The 19814-nt window shown below is 39.0% G+C and overlaps 1 protein-coding gene and 1 pseudogene across 1 annotated transcript in view; one reads left to right on the plus strand and one right to left on the minus strand.

Moving 5' to 3' along the window:
* LOC128354935 (uncharacterized) overlaps positions 1 to 2526 on the plus strand; it is an 80711-nt pseudogene extending 78185 nt beyond the window's left edge.
* plekha6 (pleckstrin homology domain containing, family A member 6) overlaps positions 1 to 19814 on the minus strand; it is a 56972-nt gene that overhangs the window by 14932 nt on the left and 22226 nt on the right. Inside the window, exons 8-15 of the mRNA XM_053315054.1 lie at positions 19048 to 19229; positions 17203 to 17757; positions 12827 to 13313; positions 12208 to 12294; positions 8686 to 8739; positions 2545 to 2616; positions 1230 to 1310; positions 744 to 893 (exon numbers count right to left, since the gene is read on the minus strand). Coding sequence (XP_053171029.1) covers positions 744 to 893; positions 1230 to 1310; positions 2545 to 2616; positions 8686 to 8739; positions 12208 to 12294; positions 12827 to 13313; positions 17203 to 17757; positions 19048 to 19229 — 1668 coding nt within the window. The remainder of the gene's footprint in view (positions 1 to 743; positions 894 to 1229; positions 1311 to 2544; positions 2617 to 8685; positions 8740 to 12207; positions 12295 to 12826; positions 13314 to 17202; positions 17758 to 19047; positions 19230 to 19814) is intronic.

The raw sequence follows: 19814 nt of genomic DNA on the forward strand, positions 1-19814 counted from the left end.
AGAGCTTTTCTTCTTGCCATCTTGATACAAAATCAAAATCAACTAAGCCTCTCAGCATTTTTATACATGCCACATACAATTGCTTGATTGTACCATGCAGTGTACTTGTAAGCATCTGCAGTCATTATGTTTCTCCACTCATTTCCACTCTGTGTGTGATTTTAGCCATTTTAAGTAGGAATGAATGTGGGGGTGTCCTAACTTATTCCTCACCAGAAATTGCTTTTTTTTTAAATTATATTTTACAGAAAGTTTTAGTTCAGTTTTCATTGTTTCATTGTTTAGTAATATTACCTGGATCTCTCGGTATTGTTATATATTAAATATATATATATATATATTATATTAAATATCCATATGCCCAAATATGACAAAATAACAGGTTTTCATAGGGTGTCCTATTTTTTTCACATGACTGTAGTTTGGGTAGTTACCTTAATGTTCATCTTATTTTCAATTCCAAAGTGGTTTAGATTGTTTAGTTGTACTAGGCACTAAATTAAAACTTGTGCAGTCACTTGCGCGGCCGCTCTAATTTTTTGTTGCAGTATAACATGACTCAAGAATGTAAGTGAATAAGATTGGAAATGATAACATGGCTATATTACAAAACATAAAGACCAAATTCTTCAAAAATTTCTGAGGTTTTTAAGAATATTTGAAATTGAATATGTCAATCAGTATGCATCCATGTATTTTTGTTAGATCAAAGATAGACTTCTAAGTGTGATAATGTGTCTTACACTGGAGGCCTGGGAGAGCTCTCCTCTGATGTTGATGAGCTTGTTCTGTAATGTTTCCTTTTTGAACTGCAGCTTTTCCATGGCCAGAGGCTGGTTATGGTACAGCTCCATCTCCTGATGAGTTGCCACCAGTGCCTCCTCTAGGCTATCCTGAGAACGTAAGGCATGGCAAGCCAAGACTGAAAAGGTTATTGAAAAAAACAAGCTCACAAGCTCTTTACTGCATATAGTGAGTAACCACAAAAAGTGAAAAAAAAAAAAAAAAAAAAAAAAAAAAAAAAAAAAAAAATATATATATATATATATATATATATGTGTGTATACATATATATACATATATGTGTGTGTATACATATATATACACACACACACACACACACACACACACTGTTTGTACAACTTTCACTGTATGTCTTCACTGTGTCTGTCTGTTTAAATATGAGGTAATAATGATATATGATATAATACTGTGAGTAAAAAAAGTACCTTGTCCATTCTCAATCTGTGGACAACAGCCTCATGGTCTTTCAAAATTCTGTTCTGCTCACACAGTCGACCCAAGAGTTTCTGTCAGATAAGACAACAGGTGATAACCAACATGTATTTTGTAGAACCCAACAGATAAAAAAAAGGAGCACATGAATGTGTGAGTACATGCTTTCAGTATAGAATCACGTATAGATCCAAAAGTATATAGACAACAGAACTTTACAACCATAGCTGACAAACATGCCATTCTTGAACCATGTTCAATAATCAGCTGCCTCCACTCTTCTGCTTTCAAGGTGTCCACCAGATCTTGGAATTTGGCTGCACACCTTCTCTACATTTAAGAGTAGGCTTCAAACTTTCCTATTTGATAAAGCTTATAGTTAGGGCTGGCCAGGCTTGTCCTGGACCAGCTCCTAGTTTATGCTGCTATAGGCTTAGACTGCCAGGGGACACCCATGATGAACTGAGCTCTTCTCTCCTCCTCCTTCTCTCTAATCTACTCACATTCCTGTACTGTTGATGCATTCACTAACTTAAACTTCTTCCCCAGAATTCTTTGTGCTCTGTCGTATCACAGGTAACCTGTAAGTATTGACATTAGGACTCTGAGATGTACAGAGACTGCTGTCACACTTTTATTTTCAATGTTTATTGATTGATTGATTGTCACTGTGCCTCTCTCTCCTGCTAGATGTTGTTTTGAACTAACCAAAATAAAGATTTGTTTTTAAATCAGATCTGAGCTACTTGCATATATGGTCTAGATCTGATTCATATTTGATCTCTGGCTGTGTGACCTTTGTCAGAATGCTCAGATTGCAAATTATGATGGTTTTTTTAACGTCTTTGGGTCTCTTTGAGTACAGTCTAGACCTGCTCTACGTGAAAAGAGCCTTGAGATGACTTTTGTTGTGATTTGGCACTATATAAATAAAGATTGATTGATTGGTTGATCGATTTTTTTCACCTTCTCGTTCTCATTATCATCCTCATCATCTTGCATGCACCTATATATGCGAGCATAGCTATTCATGTTCCTGATTTCACTGTTACAAAAATGACAATAAATATCATTGTTATTGTACATATGATCAGATCATATTTTAGTTAAATCTGTACATGCTTGGCAGTGTCAGACCTCACACCAGAGCCAGATACATTGGAATTGAGCATCAAGGCCTGTAATGTGAACCTAGCTGAAGTGAGTTTTATGATAAGAATACAAAAACATTCTTGCATGAGGCTCTATCTGTTTATATTATATTTAGATATGTGTTCATATCTAAATATGTGTTTTGCTACGTCTTACACTGGTTTCAATCTCATTGAGCTTCAGCGTGGGGTGTAACTCTCTGCTATAGACATCATGAAAAGGAGGCACCTGTGAAAACAAAGATGGAACAAATGATCTCAATGATCAGTATGAACCAATCAGCATACACTAATCAGTGTCTAAATGAAGACAACTTATGATCTATTGTAATGAACTATTAGTACTTATTTTGCTGGCTAACCATTCATGTGTTCTGTAACCAATGACAGGCAATTAAGATTCTTTACAAATAAGATATGGAACATCTGCTACCAGCCACAATGAAAGGAATTCCATGGAGCCATTCCTCAGCCCCATACAAACACCATTTTGATACTGATAATGCACACAATAATAATGCATACATAGAATAAATGCATACCTGCATGTTGCTACACTGTCATCTGTTAAAGTACTGGAGAATAATTGAGGGGAATGTTGCTTTCACCCCTGCTATACCAACACTCACCATACCAGAGTTGTCCTCTGAGTCATCCTGATTTCTGAGTTCTGTGATTGAGTGGGATTGTGATCAAATGGTGAAGGATGCCTTTGAGTGTTATGACTGAAAACAGTGTGCCTGAAACGAATAATTATCACAGCAAAACCACACAATGAGAGGACTTTTGTAGCTCCATGTGAGAGCTGTGAGATGAATGGAGAAAATGATTATGTGTATAGACATGACAGATGAGCCTAAGAAGAAGTGAACAAGACTGTACAGGCAAGGCCACGGATTTGGTTTTTGTGGTGTGATGACTATAGTAGATAGATAGATATAGACTACTGTAGTGATGTTATAGTTCATTGATGGTCAAGTTCAAATTCAAGACGAACAAATCAAAATTTCCATCCACTGAACACAACACTGTTTTCCCTTGATGTTAAAAACGTATATGGTTGCATTCCCCATGAAGATGCTCTAAACTTTGCTGCCTATTACTTATCCAAAAGAGAAAAAACACCAAGTCCTTCTAAAGCATGCCTGCTAAAACTGCTATACCTTGTTGTAAATCACAACCATATGCAATATGAATCTAACTGGTACCTCCAACGAGCTGAGACTGCAATTGTCATCACTCAAAGATCAGACTATATAAACTGTACTTTGACAAGATCCTGTTATTTTGGGAAGGGATGCAAGAGGAATTCATGGATTTTGTGTCATATCTTATTAATCTTTGAACAAAATCAATTATCATATAAAAATATGAAACTAGAGCCATTCACTCTTTTATTTACCTGGAATTTACCATGGAATTCAATATTGCATGCTGCTACCAATCACCCTGAACATAACATAATATCCCACTGCGACAGTTTTCGAGGCTCAAACACAAGTACTCAAATCTTGAATATCAAAAGAAGAAAAAAAAACATCAATAGTGCCATATATCCAAAGAAGAGCAGACTATGATTTGCACTTGTAAAACTGTAATTCAAAACTTGTGAGTGCATCTTTGTAATTGTAATTTCTGATCTGCAAAACTACAAAAAGCTAATTTCATACCCACAAAACTGCACCACAGGATTTGCATTTAAATCTTCCTATTTGTGCGCTCAGTCATCCTTTTCACGTGATTTTTGGCTCAATTCTCACAGATGGAGTGTACAAAAAAATTAAAGAAGCGCGATTACATAATTTGCATTAAAAAAAAAACGTAAACAGTGCCTGTTCTACCACATGCATCCAGTAGGTGGCAGTGTGTCTATTTTTTTCCCAACTGTAGATTAAACCATGCCTACTTGTGCATGATGCAACCCTCAATGTAACCAACTGTCTCAAAATGCATTGGGGTCTGTTTGGACTGCACTGTAGCGGAGGTCAGAGCAGAGACAATTTTCACAATGGAACTCTTAATAAGTCACTTTATTAGGATTTTTTTTTCAGGCAAGAAAAAAGTAAATATGTAGAGTGAGTCCCAATATGTGGGCAGTTTATCAAAATAATGTCTGTTTGTAAATCTGCTGCAACGTTTTCGGACAGGTCATCTCAGTTGTTAGCTTCTCATCTGACTTTGAGATGATGACCGGTTATCTGAGGGAGAAAATCATCCAATGAACTGATCTGTGCAGCTTTTTGGTGATATACCCCTAGCTCAAATGTGCAGCACTTTGAAATATGACATAATTCCCTTTAGCCTCACAGATAAAATCTGACAGTTGTAGCTGTCACATACGTCTGTCTGAATGTAAAGTGAAGCTTCATGTTTTTCCTGGACAGAACAACAACGCTGCCTCTAGGCTCTATATGTACAGTTACCAACATCTATACATAAATCTATTATTTTATTAAGTGTCAATAACAATAATTTCCACATTTCAATAAGCATGAATGTATTTGTTGTCACCAACATTCTGGACATCCTCTGGATTAGAAGTTCCACAACCAGACTATAATTTAGAAAGCCATACAAACAGTGTTGTGCATGAAGGAGTTCAAAAGAACGCGTTCATTTAACATGTTCATTTATCTGTGAACTTTGAACTGAACGCAACACATTTGTAAATAATGAATTTGAACTTGAATGTGTTCAGATTATGTGAAATTAACGACGAACGTCACTGTTGAGGTCCAAATTTTTTTTTGTCCTGAGGAGTCGACTGACGCGATCTGCTCACACTTTAGAAACAGCATGTCGTTGTCACACTCACTGCCCACGGGCGCCACTCCAAAACTACACAGCTTCGCACTACGTTACCCATGATCACGTTACCCATGATGCATTGTGCACACAACAGCATAACAACGACCAACGCCGGAGCAACGCAGGCAGCAGTGTAAAAATGGCAAGTGAAAGTGAAGGGAGAGACGTTGACACCGGCTCTACTTATGGTTATTTACGGACATATTTCTCGTTGTCTAGCAAAGACGCAGATGGTAAAAATGTAACATTTATGTCCACGGTGTGTCCACCTGCACTGAAAAAACAAGTTTGAACGTCAACGAGTTTACTTTCGCATTTGAAAAGACACATCGAGTTAAAGCATCCGTCCAGTCTGAAAGCATATATGCAAGTCCTCAAGGGTCAAAAGGGAAAGGGCAAGACCCCCTGCCAAAATCCCCAAACGACTCAAATAACACTGCCTGCAGCCTTCAGAGGTATGATGTCCCAGCAACAGGTAGACAAATTAATAATAGACTACATTGTTCTGAGTAAGGTTGAAAAACCCTCCTTCATAAAACTAGTGACTGGTTTGCAACCAGGCAGACATGTGCCTTCAAGAAGGCAGGTGCAGGGACTGCTGAATAAAAAATTCATTGAGGTTATCAATAACCTAAAAGCTGAACTTGTGGAGCTTGACTTTGTAGGCACAACAGCTGACTGCTGGTCAGCTGTCAACAAAGGATTTATGGGCATTACAATTCATTGGCTTGACAATAATGATGTATCACTCAGGAGATCAGCAGCCTTTGAATGCCGTCGTGTCAGAGGATCACACACATATGATGTACTGGCAAAAGTGCTGGCAGATATCTATAAGGAATTTAAAATTCAAAACAAAATTGTGTGCACAGTGACTGACAATGCTTCAAATTTTCTAAAAGCATTTAACTGTTTTGGAGAGAGTGTTGCTATTAATGCAGCAGCTGATGAAACAACTGAAGACAATGACTCAGAATCTACCCATGCTAGTGAGAGCTCGGATGAAGATTATGATGGGCTTGAGCCTGCACCTCTCTCAGCGTTAGAGGATCCTTGCCTTCCCCCTCACAGAAGGTGCATGGCCCACACCTTAAATCTAGTTGCCCAAGATACAAAGAAGGTAACTGATAGACAGTACAAAACATTAGCAAGGCCTGTGTTTTCAAAGGCATCTGCTCTGTGGAACAGAGTGAAATGGAGTTCAAAAGCCTCCGATTTTGTTGAGGAAAAGCTTAAGATTGGCTTTGTCACTCCAAACAATACACGTTGGAACTCTATGTTCCTCTCAATGCAACGTGCCAGTGGATCCTACTCCTGAATATGACAGACTCCTTCTGCACACCATCTGTGATGAGTTTGGCCTTCGTCGTTTCACTCCAGAAGAAATCGACATCATCCACAAGTTTGTGAGTGTGATGGGTCCCTTAGTGAATGCACTGAACATACTTCAGGGGGAAAAAACACATTCCTTGGGTACCTGGTTCCTACCATTGTGCAACTTAAAAATGATTTGAATAGTCTGTTGGATGACAGTTCGAAGCCTACAGCTACTGAAGGTCTGACTGCATGCCGTCCCCTCATCCAAAATATGTTGCAGTCACTCTCTAAAAGACTGGAAGGCATGCTTGATAAAAAAGAGCACATACTGGCAGCTATACTACTCCCAGTGTTCAAGCTGGACTGGATGGAGGATGAGATTAAGCAAATGCAGTACCGATTGATGTTGAAGCAAGAGTTACAATCTGTGAATGTGGCTAATGAGTCTGATCAAGCCCAGACCTCTGATGACCTTGAGAGGAAAAGCAGTGCTACATCCTTTTTCAAGTTCAATCGAAGCCCATCAACCATCAATAAGTCTGAGGTGGACATCTACCTGGATGCCCACGACCACTGATGAGTTTACTGAGTACATGCTCCTACCCAAACTGAAAAAGCTCTTCATCAAATATAACACAGCAATCCCATCAAGTGCTCCAGTGGAGAGGCTCTTCAGCACTGGTGGCCAGATATTTAGGCCCAGGAGAAACAGATTGGGAGATGCCAACTTTGTAAAGCAATTGCTATTAAATGCCAACAAAAAACAGTTTGGACTGAAACAGTAGGCCTAGCCTGTGGACTGCTTATCACTTTCTGCAACATTGGGATTTCTTATGTGTGTGTTTAAAAAAAATAAAAAATAGTGCAGTGAGACAGTGCGACAGAGCTTCAAAAAGGGTACATGATGAAAAAAATAAGAACATAAAGATATTTTCTGTTCAAATGCATGTAAGATACTGATTTGTTAAGCTGTCTATTGCAACACTTGTTCTTGCTACCCAACTGTTAATTCCATGTTACAACATTAATGGAACATAGCAAAATAAGAATACATTTTTTTTCATATTTGTTTACTCAAGAGTATTCACCCTCCCACTACAGAGGGACTCCTAGTTTACAGGGGTGCATTAGTTGATAAAAAGTAAAAAAAGAGTTTCTGTTCAAATGCAGTATGACACCATAGCCTTTTTGTCTGTATAAGCAGTATTTCAGCACTTTAATCTGAAACGTTAGTACCTCAAACTGTTTGACAAAGATGCCCTTCTGTCACACTAAAATTATTTATTATGTTTTTTCATTTACGGTCCATTTCTAGAGGAACAGTATTGGGGCAACAGACAAATAAACCAAAAACAAAAATATTTTTTTGTCCTTTGTCCATAATATATATGCAAAACCTCCATTTTGTGTGATTTTAAGATCTACAGTGAACAGTTTTAGGCTAGAAGGTAGGCATAATGATTGAAGTCATAGTTTGAAAAACAAGTTCCGACTTTCATTTTCATTTCTCTTTGAACTAGTTCAAAATTAAAAATAGTGAACTATGAACGTGAACAGTTCACTTTGAACATGTGTGAACTGAACTTTGAACTGGTTCATGAAAAATGTGAACTTGCACAACACTGCATACAATGTACCAATACTCACTCTGATCTAATCCATGCCAGGCTTATTTCTAATGTAATGATTGTGCTTTACTAATAAAAGAGATACTCAAGAGACACTAATCTTTGTAGTAATGCAAATTCTGCACCCACAATTTTGTCATGTACAAAAATTAGTTTTAGGCTGGATAGTGTCTTGGATGAAAAGGTTATGGACCCTTGTGGACATGAGCAGATGAACAAATTATATGACCCTCACAGCCATATGGATATGGGAATTTGATCTTAGGAAGGAATGATAGAACATAGAATCTGAGTGACATTATGGTGAGTTCACCACATGCAATCAAGATGGGGGCTAAAGAGAAGATAGGTAGGTTGGGGAAATACATGAGTGGAACAATACTGGAACCTTGTTTGGAGAATCTTTTACATCATGTTAATAAAGTTAATGTAAAGACAAGCAACCCATTTGGAAGGAAAGAATGAACAAAAGAAGAATCATTGACTGGGAAAAACACAGTGTTTGAAATATATTAGGACAAAAAACTGTGTGTGTGTCTTCCTACCTGCTGGTCTAGGTAGTCCAGGTTACGCTGGAGCTGAAGGTCTAATATGTCCTCCTGAGCCAAGCAGCAGCATCAGTAACACATATGGCAATCACACAGACACTTACAGTACAGAGAGATGGCTTTCAGATAGAGCAGCAAAGCAAAGCACAACAATCAATCTGCCAATCATACTGGTCAACAATGATCAACTGAATGAAATAGACGAATGTGCTGAAAACATTTCCTTCCTCATAAAACATTTGGAGTATTTGGAAGCTTAAAATCTGCAGTGGAAGTACAATTATTGTTGATCTTCATTTTTTACAAGATGCTGCATTCATGTTGGTTACCACTAAACAGCCAAGCTGCAAAGTAAACAATGACCATATCTATAAAGTATACTACAACTAGATCATACTTCACAATGTGATTATGCATGTAAAGCCTAAGCATTGTGTCCACTATATTACAATGTAGTCTGTGTGTCATAGCCTATATACTGTAAACATTTTTCTGAAATCCCATTATTAATATATATTATGTTAATGCATGATGACACACCTCTGGTTATCTCATTTAAACAAACCTTCTTTCTCCTTTCAGCAGTGCGCTGTGAGGACAATTGCCACAGAATGAGGCAGCAGAGTTAATTGGAACCGTCTGAGTCTACAGGTACTCATACCTTCTGATTAACGCTTTCATGCCTGTTTATTAATTTACTTTATTATTTATTTATTTAATGTTAACATACTGCTGCTTCACTTTCTTACCTATCTGCTAGCATTACCATGCTAATAAAATACCTAGCTATCTATCCAATTCATCCCACAGTAACTCAATAACAATTCTCATTTACATACACCATCTCATTCACACATGGCCACAACTATCTGATGCAACTACACTCATGGATTTTAATTCACTCGACAGCATAAAAACGTGAGAACTATCGCCACCAAAAGACTGAAGAAGTCATTGGAGCTACCTCAGCTTACAGGTACTCATACTTTCTGATTAGCCCAGCTGATTCATCCCACAGTAACAACATTAACAATGTTCATTTACATACACCATCTCATTCACACATGGCCTAACATGGCCTTCGTTATGTGGATCTAATTTCAAACAACTATCTGACTCTACTACACTCATAAATCATCATTTAGTCAACTGCATAAAAGCCACATTTGAAATATTTAATTTTCAGCTGAGCACTGTGAGGAGAGTCAACAGCAAATGAGACTGAAGAGATCATTGGAGGCAACTGCAGCTACAGATACTCATACTTTCCAATTAACCCTTTCAGACATTTGCCCGTAACCAACATGTGGCTCCTGGTTATGTATATCTAATTTCAGACAACATTCTGACTTTTAATGTCAACGATGAATGGCAGATCAGCAGTGGAAAACAACAGACAAAACCAGAAAGAGGAATGAAAACTTGCCAGGGCACAAGTGTGTTTGGGACTCATACTTACTGTGACCTTCATCTACAACTATACATTCTTCTCACTGCTTTAATCTATGAGCATGTGTCTTAAGTAAACATGCTGCATTGTTCTAGTTCAGTACAATTTGTTTTTTGATTATAAATGATAAATAATACTGCTCACTAAATAATGATCCACCTCCTCTCCTGACATCCAGGTGTATGAGAGTGAGTCAGAGACAGGAGCAGGATGCAGAGACAGAGCAGAGATCCCTTGCTGTGGTGAGTGACGAAAGAGATTTGACACTCAAGAATAATTTGTCAATGGCAATAATGAATGTTAAACATTTCAGTCAAGGTTGCCTGTATGACTAATAAAGTCAGGAGAGCATCACTTATTTGAAAATTTAATAACTTAATATCATACAGTTCCCTGATGAACCATCTTATGCTATGCTCACTTTCAAACTGTAAATCAGCAATGGACCCTTAAATTCATTGTCATTTATTTGTAAAGGCATAGAACACCTAAAAAAATCTCAATTCGCAAATGACTATCTCACCTATATATTACTCTAATGATTTAATCATCAATTTCTATACTTAGCTTTTTAACAACTTGTAATATATGATATGGGTCCAAACGCTTCCTCGGGATGTAATTGTCATTGTTCTCACAGTATAGTCAGATCAAAGTGTCAAAACACCTGTTAAAAGGCATCAGAATACAGGAAATGACATCTACTCTGTTTAAAATGTTCTAGGGGAGGACCCCCCCCCCCCCCCCCCCCACACGTCTTTGACGTATGGTGGCGACCACGAAAGGGCCCGAAAAAGATTGGGGCCCCGCCCAACTTCCTTCAGATCTCACTCCAAGGTTTTCTGAAAAGTTGACAGCTCTGATCACCATCAACAATATAATGATCTAAATGTAAATGCACTGTGTCACAGTATTGCAAACTTCACAAAATTAATTATGATATGCTTATATGTGCAATTAGCTTGAAACCCTTGTTTGTACAACAATACAGCAATATTCAAGCAATATTTTGCCAAGACCTGGTGCAAATGAATACAGACATGGCTGTCACAATCACTTTAGTCTGAGGCTGACTTACTCCACACATTTTTCAAGTAAATTCAACTTATCCGGGCTTACAGTGTAACATGAGTAATGCTATTCCAAGACTAAGCTTTAATCAGCACACAGTACTTTTTATCCTGTTTTTAAAAGTTATATGACCTTAATTATCACCTAAGACAATAAACCGGCTTTAAAGATTCAAGTTAGGGAAATCATCAATGGTCGAGTCTTTGTTGTAGTACTGAGGTGGGATTTACAATTACTTCTTTGATAATGTTGCAAATAACGTGGTAATCTTTCTCCAAAGCCAGGTAACCGTTTGGTGCATGCTGCTATCATCTGACTATACCACTGGATATTACAACTCCTAACTATGAATGATTGACCTATTTCATATCACCAAAACGGCCGCCACAACAAGAAGAAAAAAAGGGAAAGGGAGGTCTTGAGTGATTTTATATTTCATTATGTACCATTAACTTATGTGGGTTGATGTGATTCCTTAACTCTAGGCATAATCTCAAAATGTAAGACTTTTCATATTCTTAGTGATGTGCACATACCATGTATTCAGACCCACATGTTAATTTACCATCACATTAACATAACAAGCTGCATGTTTGAAAGGAGCTCTGTATTATTAACATTATTATTGTATTACTGCATTATTTATGGCCTGCTTAGAAGCCTTGTATTCCATTGATCATTAGTAAAGTTTGTGTCATTAATGGAGGTTAGTTCCTCCTGCTATTACACACATACACTCACACATATGGACACAAGAGCAGCCCCAGTGACATGTTAGGGATAGAGCAGCAGAGAGAAGTTCAAGTAAGAAAAGTCAGGAGAAAATGTGCAGACAAAGTTAAGCGTAAAGGGTTAAGACAAATGACAGATGCACTGGAGAAACCCCACAGCTGGCTGCAGCTGCAAAGCAAAGCTACTCATAGCACTACATCACTATATATGTGTGTGTGTGTTATCCAGGAGATGGTTATGTATTTTAGCACATTAGCAGCACATACCATTTTATTGTGGATGGAAGGGGATACAGGGTAGTTGTAGTGGTATAATCCTTGGCTTAAGGACCTCCTATCACCAGGGTAGTCATACTGAAGGAAGGGAGGAAGGTAATACATAAAGAAGGAAGGGAAGAATGGAGGGGAGGTTAAGTGGAGTAAGATGAATGGTTACAGTTTATGAAACCAAAACATTTATCTCTCATTCTTTCGTTCAACCTATTTGACTTTTTGAATGTCTTTATCTTCTAGAAATGATTTGTGGTGTTTTAAAATTTGAATTTACTTTTACAAAATTTAGATTTTTAACCTTAATCTTTGATGACACATGGACATTCGTAAATCCAAACCAAAGTTCCTCTGTAAAGTGTCCTTGGCTTTGTGAAAGGCACTATATAAATGTTATTATTATTATTATTAAATTAAATCTCTTTACCGGTAAAACCGTGGGCCAGATGTTTAAAAATATTCCCCACCTTAAGACCTGATTGTTTAAATGACTGTCACAGATTTAAGAACAAACTAAATCTAAATAAATAAGTTGTGGACTGTGGACTGTTGTTGAGGTGAGTGCTACCTTTTATATTCATAATATGATAGTATACACTTGCACTGATTGTCTCACTTTTGATGAGCTGAGAGATCTCCTCAGGCTGTAGATGGATGGATCAGCATAGATGGCGTCGTCTCTCATCCTTCCTGGAAACCTATCGAAGTGGGCAGATGGCGATCGAGCTGGTGAGGCAAAGTTAGGTGGCACCGGTGAGTAGGGACCCCCGGATGACGAGGACGGTGACCTGGGCACAGACCTTGAGCGTGGCTGGATGGACAGACGCCTCATGTTGGTGTCCATTCCTCCATAGTACTGTGGCCCCCATGTATCCCTGGACATTGGATGTCCATACATCTGGTGGGGTCCGTCCCTCAGGGAGCGGCGCTTCTCCTCAACAGTCCAACGGCGGTCGTATCCTCCCACAGCAGAAACAGAGCAGATGCTATCAGGTCGGACCCCTGGCTGGTAGAGAGGGTACTCCTCCACATAGTGGGGACCACCAAGGTAGCCATAGTAGTCAGATGAGACCCCTCGATTCACTGGGTAATAACGAGATGGGCTGGAAGAACAGGAAACAATGGAGATAAGATGAGGGGGTTTAGCCTCTGAGTAATGAGGCTGTTTTTCTCAACAGTGATGGGTTACATCCTCTCCGATCATCTCCTCTGATTTGGTAAAAGTATTGGTCCAACAATATGAAAAATAATAAAAATCCAGTATTCAAAATGTTACTGAAGTAAAAGTACAAAATGTATAATATTCCCCTATAAATTGTATTGAAAATATGAAGTGGCATAAATTTGAAATACTGAGTACAGTGCTTGAGTATAATTAGAAGTACTTCATTACTTTTTAGCAATGAAGACATTATCTGTGAAAGTATTAAATTAAATGAAGTGCACTAAATAAGTGAAGTGAAGTTAAATATATAGTTTAATTACTGAGAGTAGCCTTTTCCTTTATATATATGCAACAAATGAAATCCCATTTCTGTCTTGAAGGTTAAATGTATTACAGCACACATCTCTTGCATTTCTTATCTACATGGAAAGGAAATTCATTAACCATGTCCCATATAGTTTTATTGTAGCTGAAAGGAGAGAGGTTTCCTTATTTGTAAGATGATCTTGGTGTATTTCCCCTGAGTGTACTATATGCGTTTATACTGTCATCAACATCTGGAGGTAAGATAGTAGTTCATTATGTGCACAGACAAAACAATAAGCTAAATACTAGAAAATTCCAGGAAACTTTTGAGTGCCACGGGGCTACTGCCGGGACGAGTACACGATTTATTTTTTCTTTATGAATGTACTTTATTCTCAACTTAACATCCCTGAAAATATTAAGTGAATGTTAATCATATTTAAGCATACATAATATTTATTTAAACTTATTAATTAAAGTTTACTTCATTTTTCCACAGACAGGAACATCACTGTTCAAACCATTTAGAGAGTAGATTTTATTACACATTTTATTTTAAATTTCTTGGTTGTATGAAATTATATTATGTACATTTTGTTCATCTTCTATTGATAAATGTTGAATCTTTTTATAAACTACAAATCATATAACTACAATACAAAACAATACAATAAAACTATTTATTTTGTCCACAGTAAACATGAATTAATCACTCCATTCAAATGAATTAGCTCAGTTAACTGGCAAAACAGACAGACAGGAAGAATTAGCCAATCACAAAAAAGTAGGTCAGTTTCTGCCCAGCGACAGGTTGCTGAGGTCAGCTAACTGGGGATTTCCACTGGGTCCGTCAGCGGCGCGGAACGGCTGTGCTACGGTTTAGCTCCGTCCTCTGCCTGGCGTCAACTCACACCGGGAGCGTTACAGCAGCGGACCGGAGCAAGCTCTGGTTTAAAAGCTGCCTTTTAAAAATGAAGTTGCACTGTTGATACAGTAATTACTGCAGCCCAATCAAATCCGAACGAGTGCCTTTAGCCTACAGTAATTACTGTAGTAGCAGCACAACTAAACGGCCCGATTTTGTTAACTTGCTCAATTTTGGTTGATTTGGTAATTTTCTTTGATTTTTTGTGCTTATCCCATCTGTCAGTAGCTACGTAGCTAGATGGAGTCTTTATCTGTCTGTTTTATTCCTGTTTGTTGCTGAAATACGATCGTGAGGCTGCACGGGTTGTTTTATTTTGAAAAAAGGAAGTTTTATTATGCCGATTCAGTGTCGGACTTCCTGTCTGGTGCAATCTGCTCTGTTGAGCTTGTCGCGAGTTGGAAACGGCTCCGTCAAAAATAGAAATGCTACCTATTGATAGCGCTGCGGCACAGAGAGCCGCTGCTGAGATGCTGCTGAAACTTTCCCGGTGGAGATACTCTCATTGATTATAGTGTTACCTATCAGTTCCGGTGACCGCGGCGCAGCTGTAACGCGCCGCTGTCGGACTCATTGGAAATTGGGCTTAAGGCCCTGCGGTTGCTACGGCGATTTGAGAATGTGCTTGGAAAAAATTCAAAATTCTGAAGAATTTGGCTTCTGTCAAGGTCCCGAACAATTGCAAACTGTGGGAAAACCGTAACTCCTGTCCAAAAACCGAAAACTCTGTGAGAGACACAGTACCCTGCAGATTCTTACATTGTTTATTTTATTCAGATATTCCTTATAATGAGCGAGTAAGCTCAGTGCGAACACAGATTGAGAGTCTTTTCAAAAAAAAAAAAAGATTACATTCGCCCCGAGGCACTCCACTCCTTACTGCTGGTGGAGTGCCTCGGAGCTGCACCCCGTGGCACTAATTATTAAGTAGCTGAATTAATTGATGTCAATAAACCATGCTGGAGATCAACAGATGTAGTAGTATATGCAACTTTAATTGCATCAGTTTTTTTTTTTGAGACATCATATTAGAGACCAAAACATCAACCTGTGCTCTTTGAACATATTACACAAACCGTGCTCTAGCAAGAGATGCTGACAATGTTTGAATGCATTAAACAGATTAGTTCAAACATTTAGATTTGAGCTTTAGATTTGTCGGTCTGTGTATTTGGGACAAAGCCAGTATAGCTAGTTCCCACCCTTCTGTCTTTACTTCACAACATTAATATCAATCTTCTCATTTTAGTCTCAGAAAGAAAGAGCACAAGCGTATTTCCCAAAATTTGGAACTATTCCTTGAAATTTGATCAACCTGGTGTAAAGCCCGGGTTTGAGGCAGTGGAGGTAAAGTGCTCTGATAACACATTTCTCAGTGTTACTCTTAGCAGGGTGCAAGTGGTAAGGTCTTTGTAAATGACAGCAGCCACAGTACCTCCATGATCACTGCCTACCATGTAAAGGAGAGGGACAGCTCTTCCTGTTTTCCATTGATCTATCTCAGGGGTGTCAAACATGCGGCCCGTGTGCCAGAACCGGCCCGCCGAGGGCTCCAATTCGGCCCACTTTCCGTCCTGTCTTTTTTCCTTTCTTCCTTCCTTCCACCCATCCTTCCATCTTTCCTTCCTTCATTCCTTACTCCCTTTCATCTTTCCTTCCTGCCTTATTTCCTTCCTTCCATCTGTCCATCCTCCCATCCTTCCATCTTTCCTTCCTTAATTCCTTCCTCCCTTTCATCTTTCCTTCCTGTCTTCTTTTCCAACCTTTCCTTTTTCTTTCTTCCTTCCTTCCTTTTATTCTTTCCTTCCCTCCACCTGTCCTTCCTTCCTTCTCCTTTTCTTTCCTTCCCACCTTCCTTCCATTTGTCCTTCCTCCCTTTCTGTTTTCCTCCCTTCCTTCCTTCCATTTGTCCTTCCTTCCTTTCTGCCTTCCTTTTTTTCCTTCCTTCCTTCTTTTTGTGCTCCCTTCCTTCCTTCCTTCCATCTGTCCTTCCTCCCATCCTTCCATCTTTCCTTCCTCCCTTTCATCTTTCTTTCCTGTCTTCTTTTCCAACCTTTCCTTTTTCTTTCTTCCTTCCTTCCTTTTATTCTTTCCTTCCTTCCACCTGTCCTTCCTTCTCCTTTTCTTTCCTTCCCATCTTCCTTCCATTTGTCCTTCCTCCCTTTCTGTTTTTCTTTTTTTCCTTCCTTCCTTCCATTTGTCCTTCCTTCCTTTCTGCCTTCCTTCTTTTCCTTCCTTCCTTCCTTCCTTCCTTCCTTCCTTCCATTTGTCCTTCCTCCCTTTCTGCCTTCCTTTTTTTCCTTCCTTCCTTCCTTTTGTGCTCCCTTCCTTTCATATTTCCTTCCTGTCTTCTTTTCCAACCTTTCCTTTTTCTTTCTTCCTTCCTTACTTTTATTCTTTCCTTCCTTCCACCTGTCCTTTCTTCCTTCTCCTTTTCTTTCCTTCCCACCTTCCTTCCATTTGTCCTTCCTCCCTTTCTGCCTATGTCTTTTCCTTCCTTCCTTCCTTCCTTCCTTTTGTCCTCCCTTCGTTTCTTCCATTTGTCCTTCCTTCCTTCCTTCCTTCCTTCCTTCCTGAGGTTTCCCCCCTGCTCTACCTGTTGATGTCTTCCTGGGAGGCCACGCCGCGCCGCTGGTTGACCCACTGCTGCAGCTGAGCCATGGAGCTCTTTCTCTGAGCCACCCTCTCTGGAGCTGTCCTGGGAACAAAGCCCCTTCTCAACACCACGTTCTCCTGCTGCTCTCTGGGGTTGAGTGCTTCAGGATGTCCCTGAGGGGTGTGATGTCCACTGTGACTCCTCGATAGAGGGGGTTTGCTGTTGCTTTTGTGGGGCATGGTGTTGGGAGGGCCGTAGTGGCCCCAGCCATTTGGGTGGTGGTTTGACAGAGCGGGGTAGCATGAACCAGGTCCTCCACCTTCATCTTCTCCTCCACCTTCTCCCTTTCTCCCATCGTTCTTCTTTCCCTCCTGATCAGAGCAAGGGGTTGAGGGTGGAGGTGTATCCAGGTTGTCTACCCCATTGATCTTAAGGTGGAGGGGGGCATCACTATCAGTTTGGTTGTGTGTGTGTGGCTGTGGAAGCTGTTGTGTTTGGGGGTCAGGTGCCCGGGTCAGCAGGGTTTGGTTGAGAACTGTGCTGTCTGAGCTTGTTCTGTGAAATTTGAAGGAAAAAATAAAAGTGTAAAGATAAATGTACAGCTGTATTTTGTTTATGAATGAGATACAGAAGCAGATAAAGAATTTGACACCAGAAAATGATCAATGTGTGATAGTATGCATAATATGTCCTTTAAATACTGTTTTATTGCAAACGTTGGTCCACATCAACCAACAGAATGAACCATTGTTGTGTTGAGGTTTTGTGTTCACACTGATTCATCATTACTTATGATCCTGTGAGTGGTTTGGTTTGAAAGCAGCCTTTCAAATGGTCTCTATCCAGTTGATTGTTTTGCAACTTTGAACTAATTAGCAATTTGCATCCATCTATGTACAGTGCCAAGAAATTGGACTTGGATTACTATCTTCCAGCACATATTATGAAATGAAAAGCTTTTTTGCAATCGTTGATAATATTTGACCTGTACACTCTCCATTGTTTCAAATATACCTTTTTTTGTTTGTTTTTCCAAGCAGACATATAAATACAGTGTGTATTTCTTCCCATCTACTCATCTGAGGTTTGTGTTATTTGGCATTCACCACTGGCCATTTTGGAACAAAGTTTCTTTGATGTTAATGAAATTTGGTGGGTTCATTGTTCTCATCATTCTCAACATATTACATATTTCTTTCCTTTTTTTCAGTCAGCCAGTGTTTTAGACCTCATAAAGGTTTGCACCCATGTTCAGAGTATTTTGATGTGATATTGCAATTCACTTTGGCACATTAGCGCTACAACACCTTCTAAATATTTTTAGCAACTCTAGCACTATTGAGGTGCATGAAAACAATTCTTCAATGTATCAGAAGTGACATGAAATCTGATATGGGTCCCCACCTTAAAATTTAACATACATAATTTGGTAGGCAAATGTTCCATCTCCAAACTTTAAACAAAGCCTCTGGGAATTTGGTGGGTGTGATAACCCTGCAATCTCAGAGCCCTGCCAACAGACCTGTAGTAGTGCCAAAGATTGTTGAATACTATTTGCAGTTTTGATTTTTGTTTATTATTTGAGCATAAAAAAACAAAGATATGTATATTGTTTTATCGAGGACACTTTCTTGTTTTTGTGTTAAGAAATGTTGAGAATATAAATAAAATCATCAGTGAATTATCCGGTCTTCCTGGGACTTATAAAGACACAACAGAGGTAAAATATCCTGATTAAATGTTGAATAATATAGCATTTATATAAAGCCTAATAGACCCAAAGAATATGATTGCTTGTTTATGTGTACATTCCAGTATGGCTCTGTGTGTGTGTGTGAGCAGGACCTCTGTGTTGGCTTAACGGTGACCTCTGCAGCCTCAGTCATGGCTCTGATCCACTCCTCTTGCTCCTCATGGCTGTCTGAGCTGAAGTAGTAAGTCCTGGTTCCTGCGTGCTCCGCCTGCATGCAAAACACAACTGGACCCTTTAACTCTCCATCCTCACCCTCCTCCTCCTCCAACCACACCTGCAAAGGGAGAGACAGCACATAAGCAACACAGTTTTATACCAGTCAGTGTCATATTTAACATCATCTTCATCAGCAGTAACTTCTTCACCTCCTCCTGCATCTAGTATGATTTGGAAAAGATAATTCAATTTTCTACTAGTTACAACATCAGCCAGATAATCAGACAGGTTGTATACAAACCTCCAGATTAAGAGAAAAAATGGTGAATGGTAAAATAATTATTAAAAAAACAACCATAATAGTTGACACACCCATCCTGTTTGACCTTTAGCCTACTGTACTGTACTTCAGGTCTACTTCACAGAAAAGGTTTTGATAATGGGGATAAATCTGTCTGATTGTCTGAAGGCTCTTATGTCTTCACCCTTTGTCCATCTGACTCTATTTCATCTCAGTGATAAGACTCATTAATAAGATAGTAAGATTGAAGTCATAAAACAATGGAACTATATAATACCCACATACAATCCTGTGGTCTATTGTTCTTTTAAGACTCAACAAAGAGCACATCTTAATCTCTCTTCATCACTCTCCCAGCTCATTGTTTGACACTCAAACTAGTTCATGTGGATGAAAGGAGGA

This window comes from Scomber japonicus, chromosome 3 (genome assembly GCF_027409825.1).
Source record: "Scomber japonicus isolate fScoJap1 chromosome 3, fScoJap1.pri, whole genome shotgun sequence".
Classification (NCBI taxonomy): Eukaryota; Metazoa; Chordata; class Actinopteri; order Scombriformes; family Scombridae; genus Scomber; species Scomber japonicus.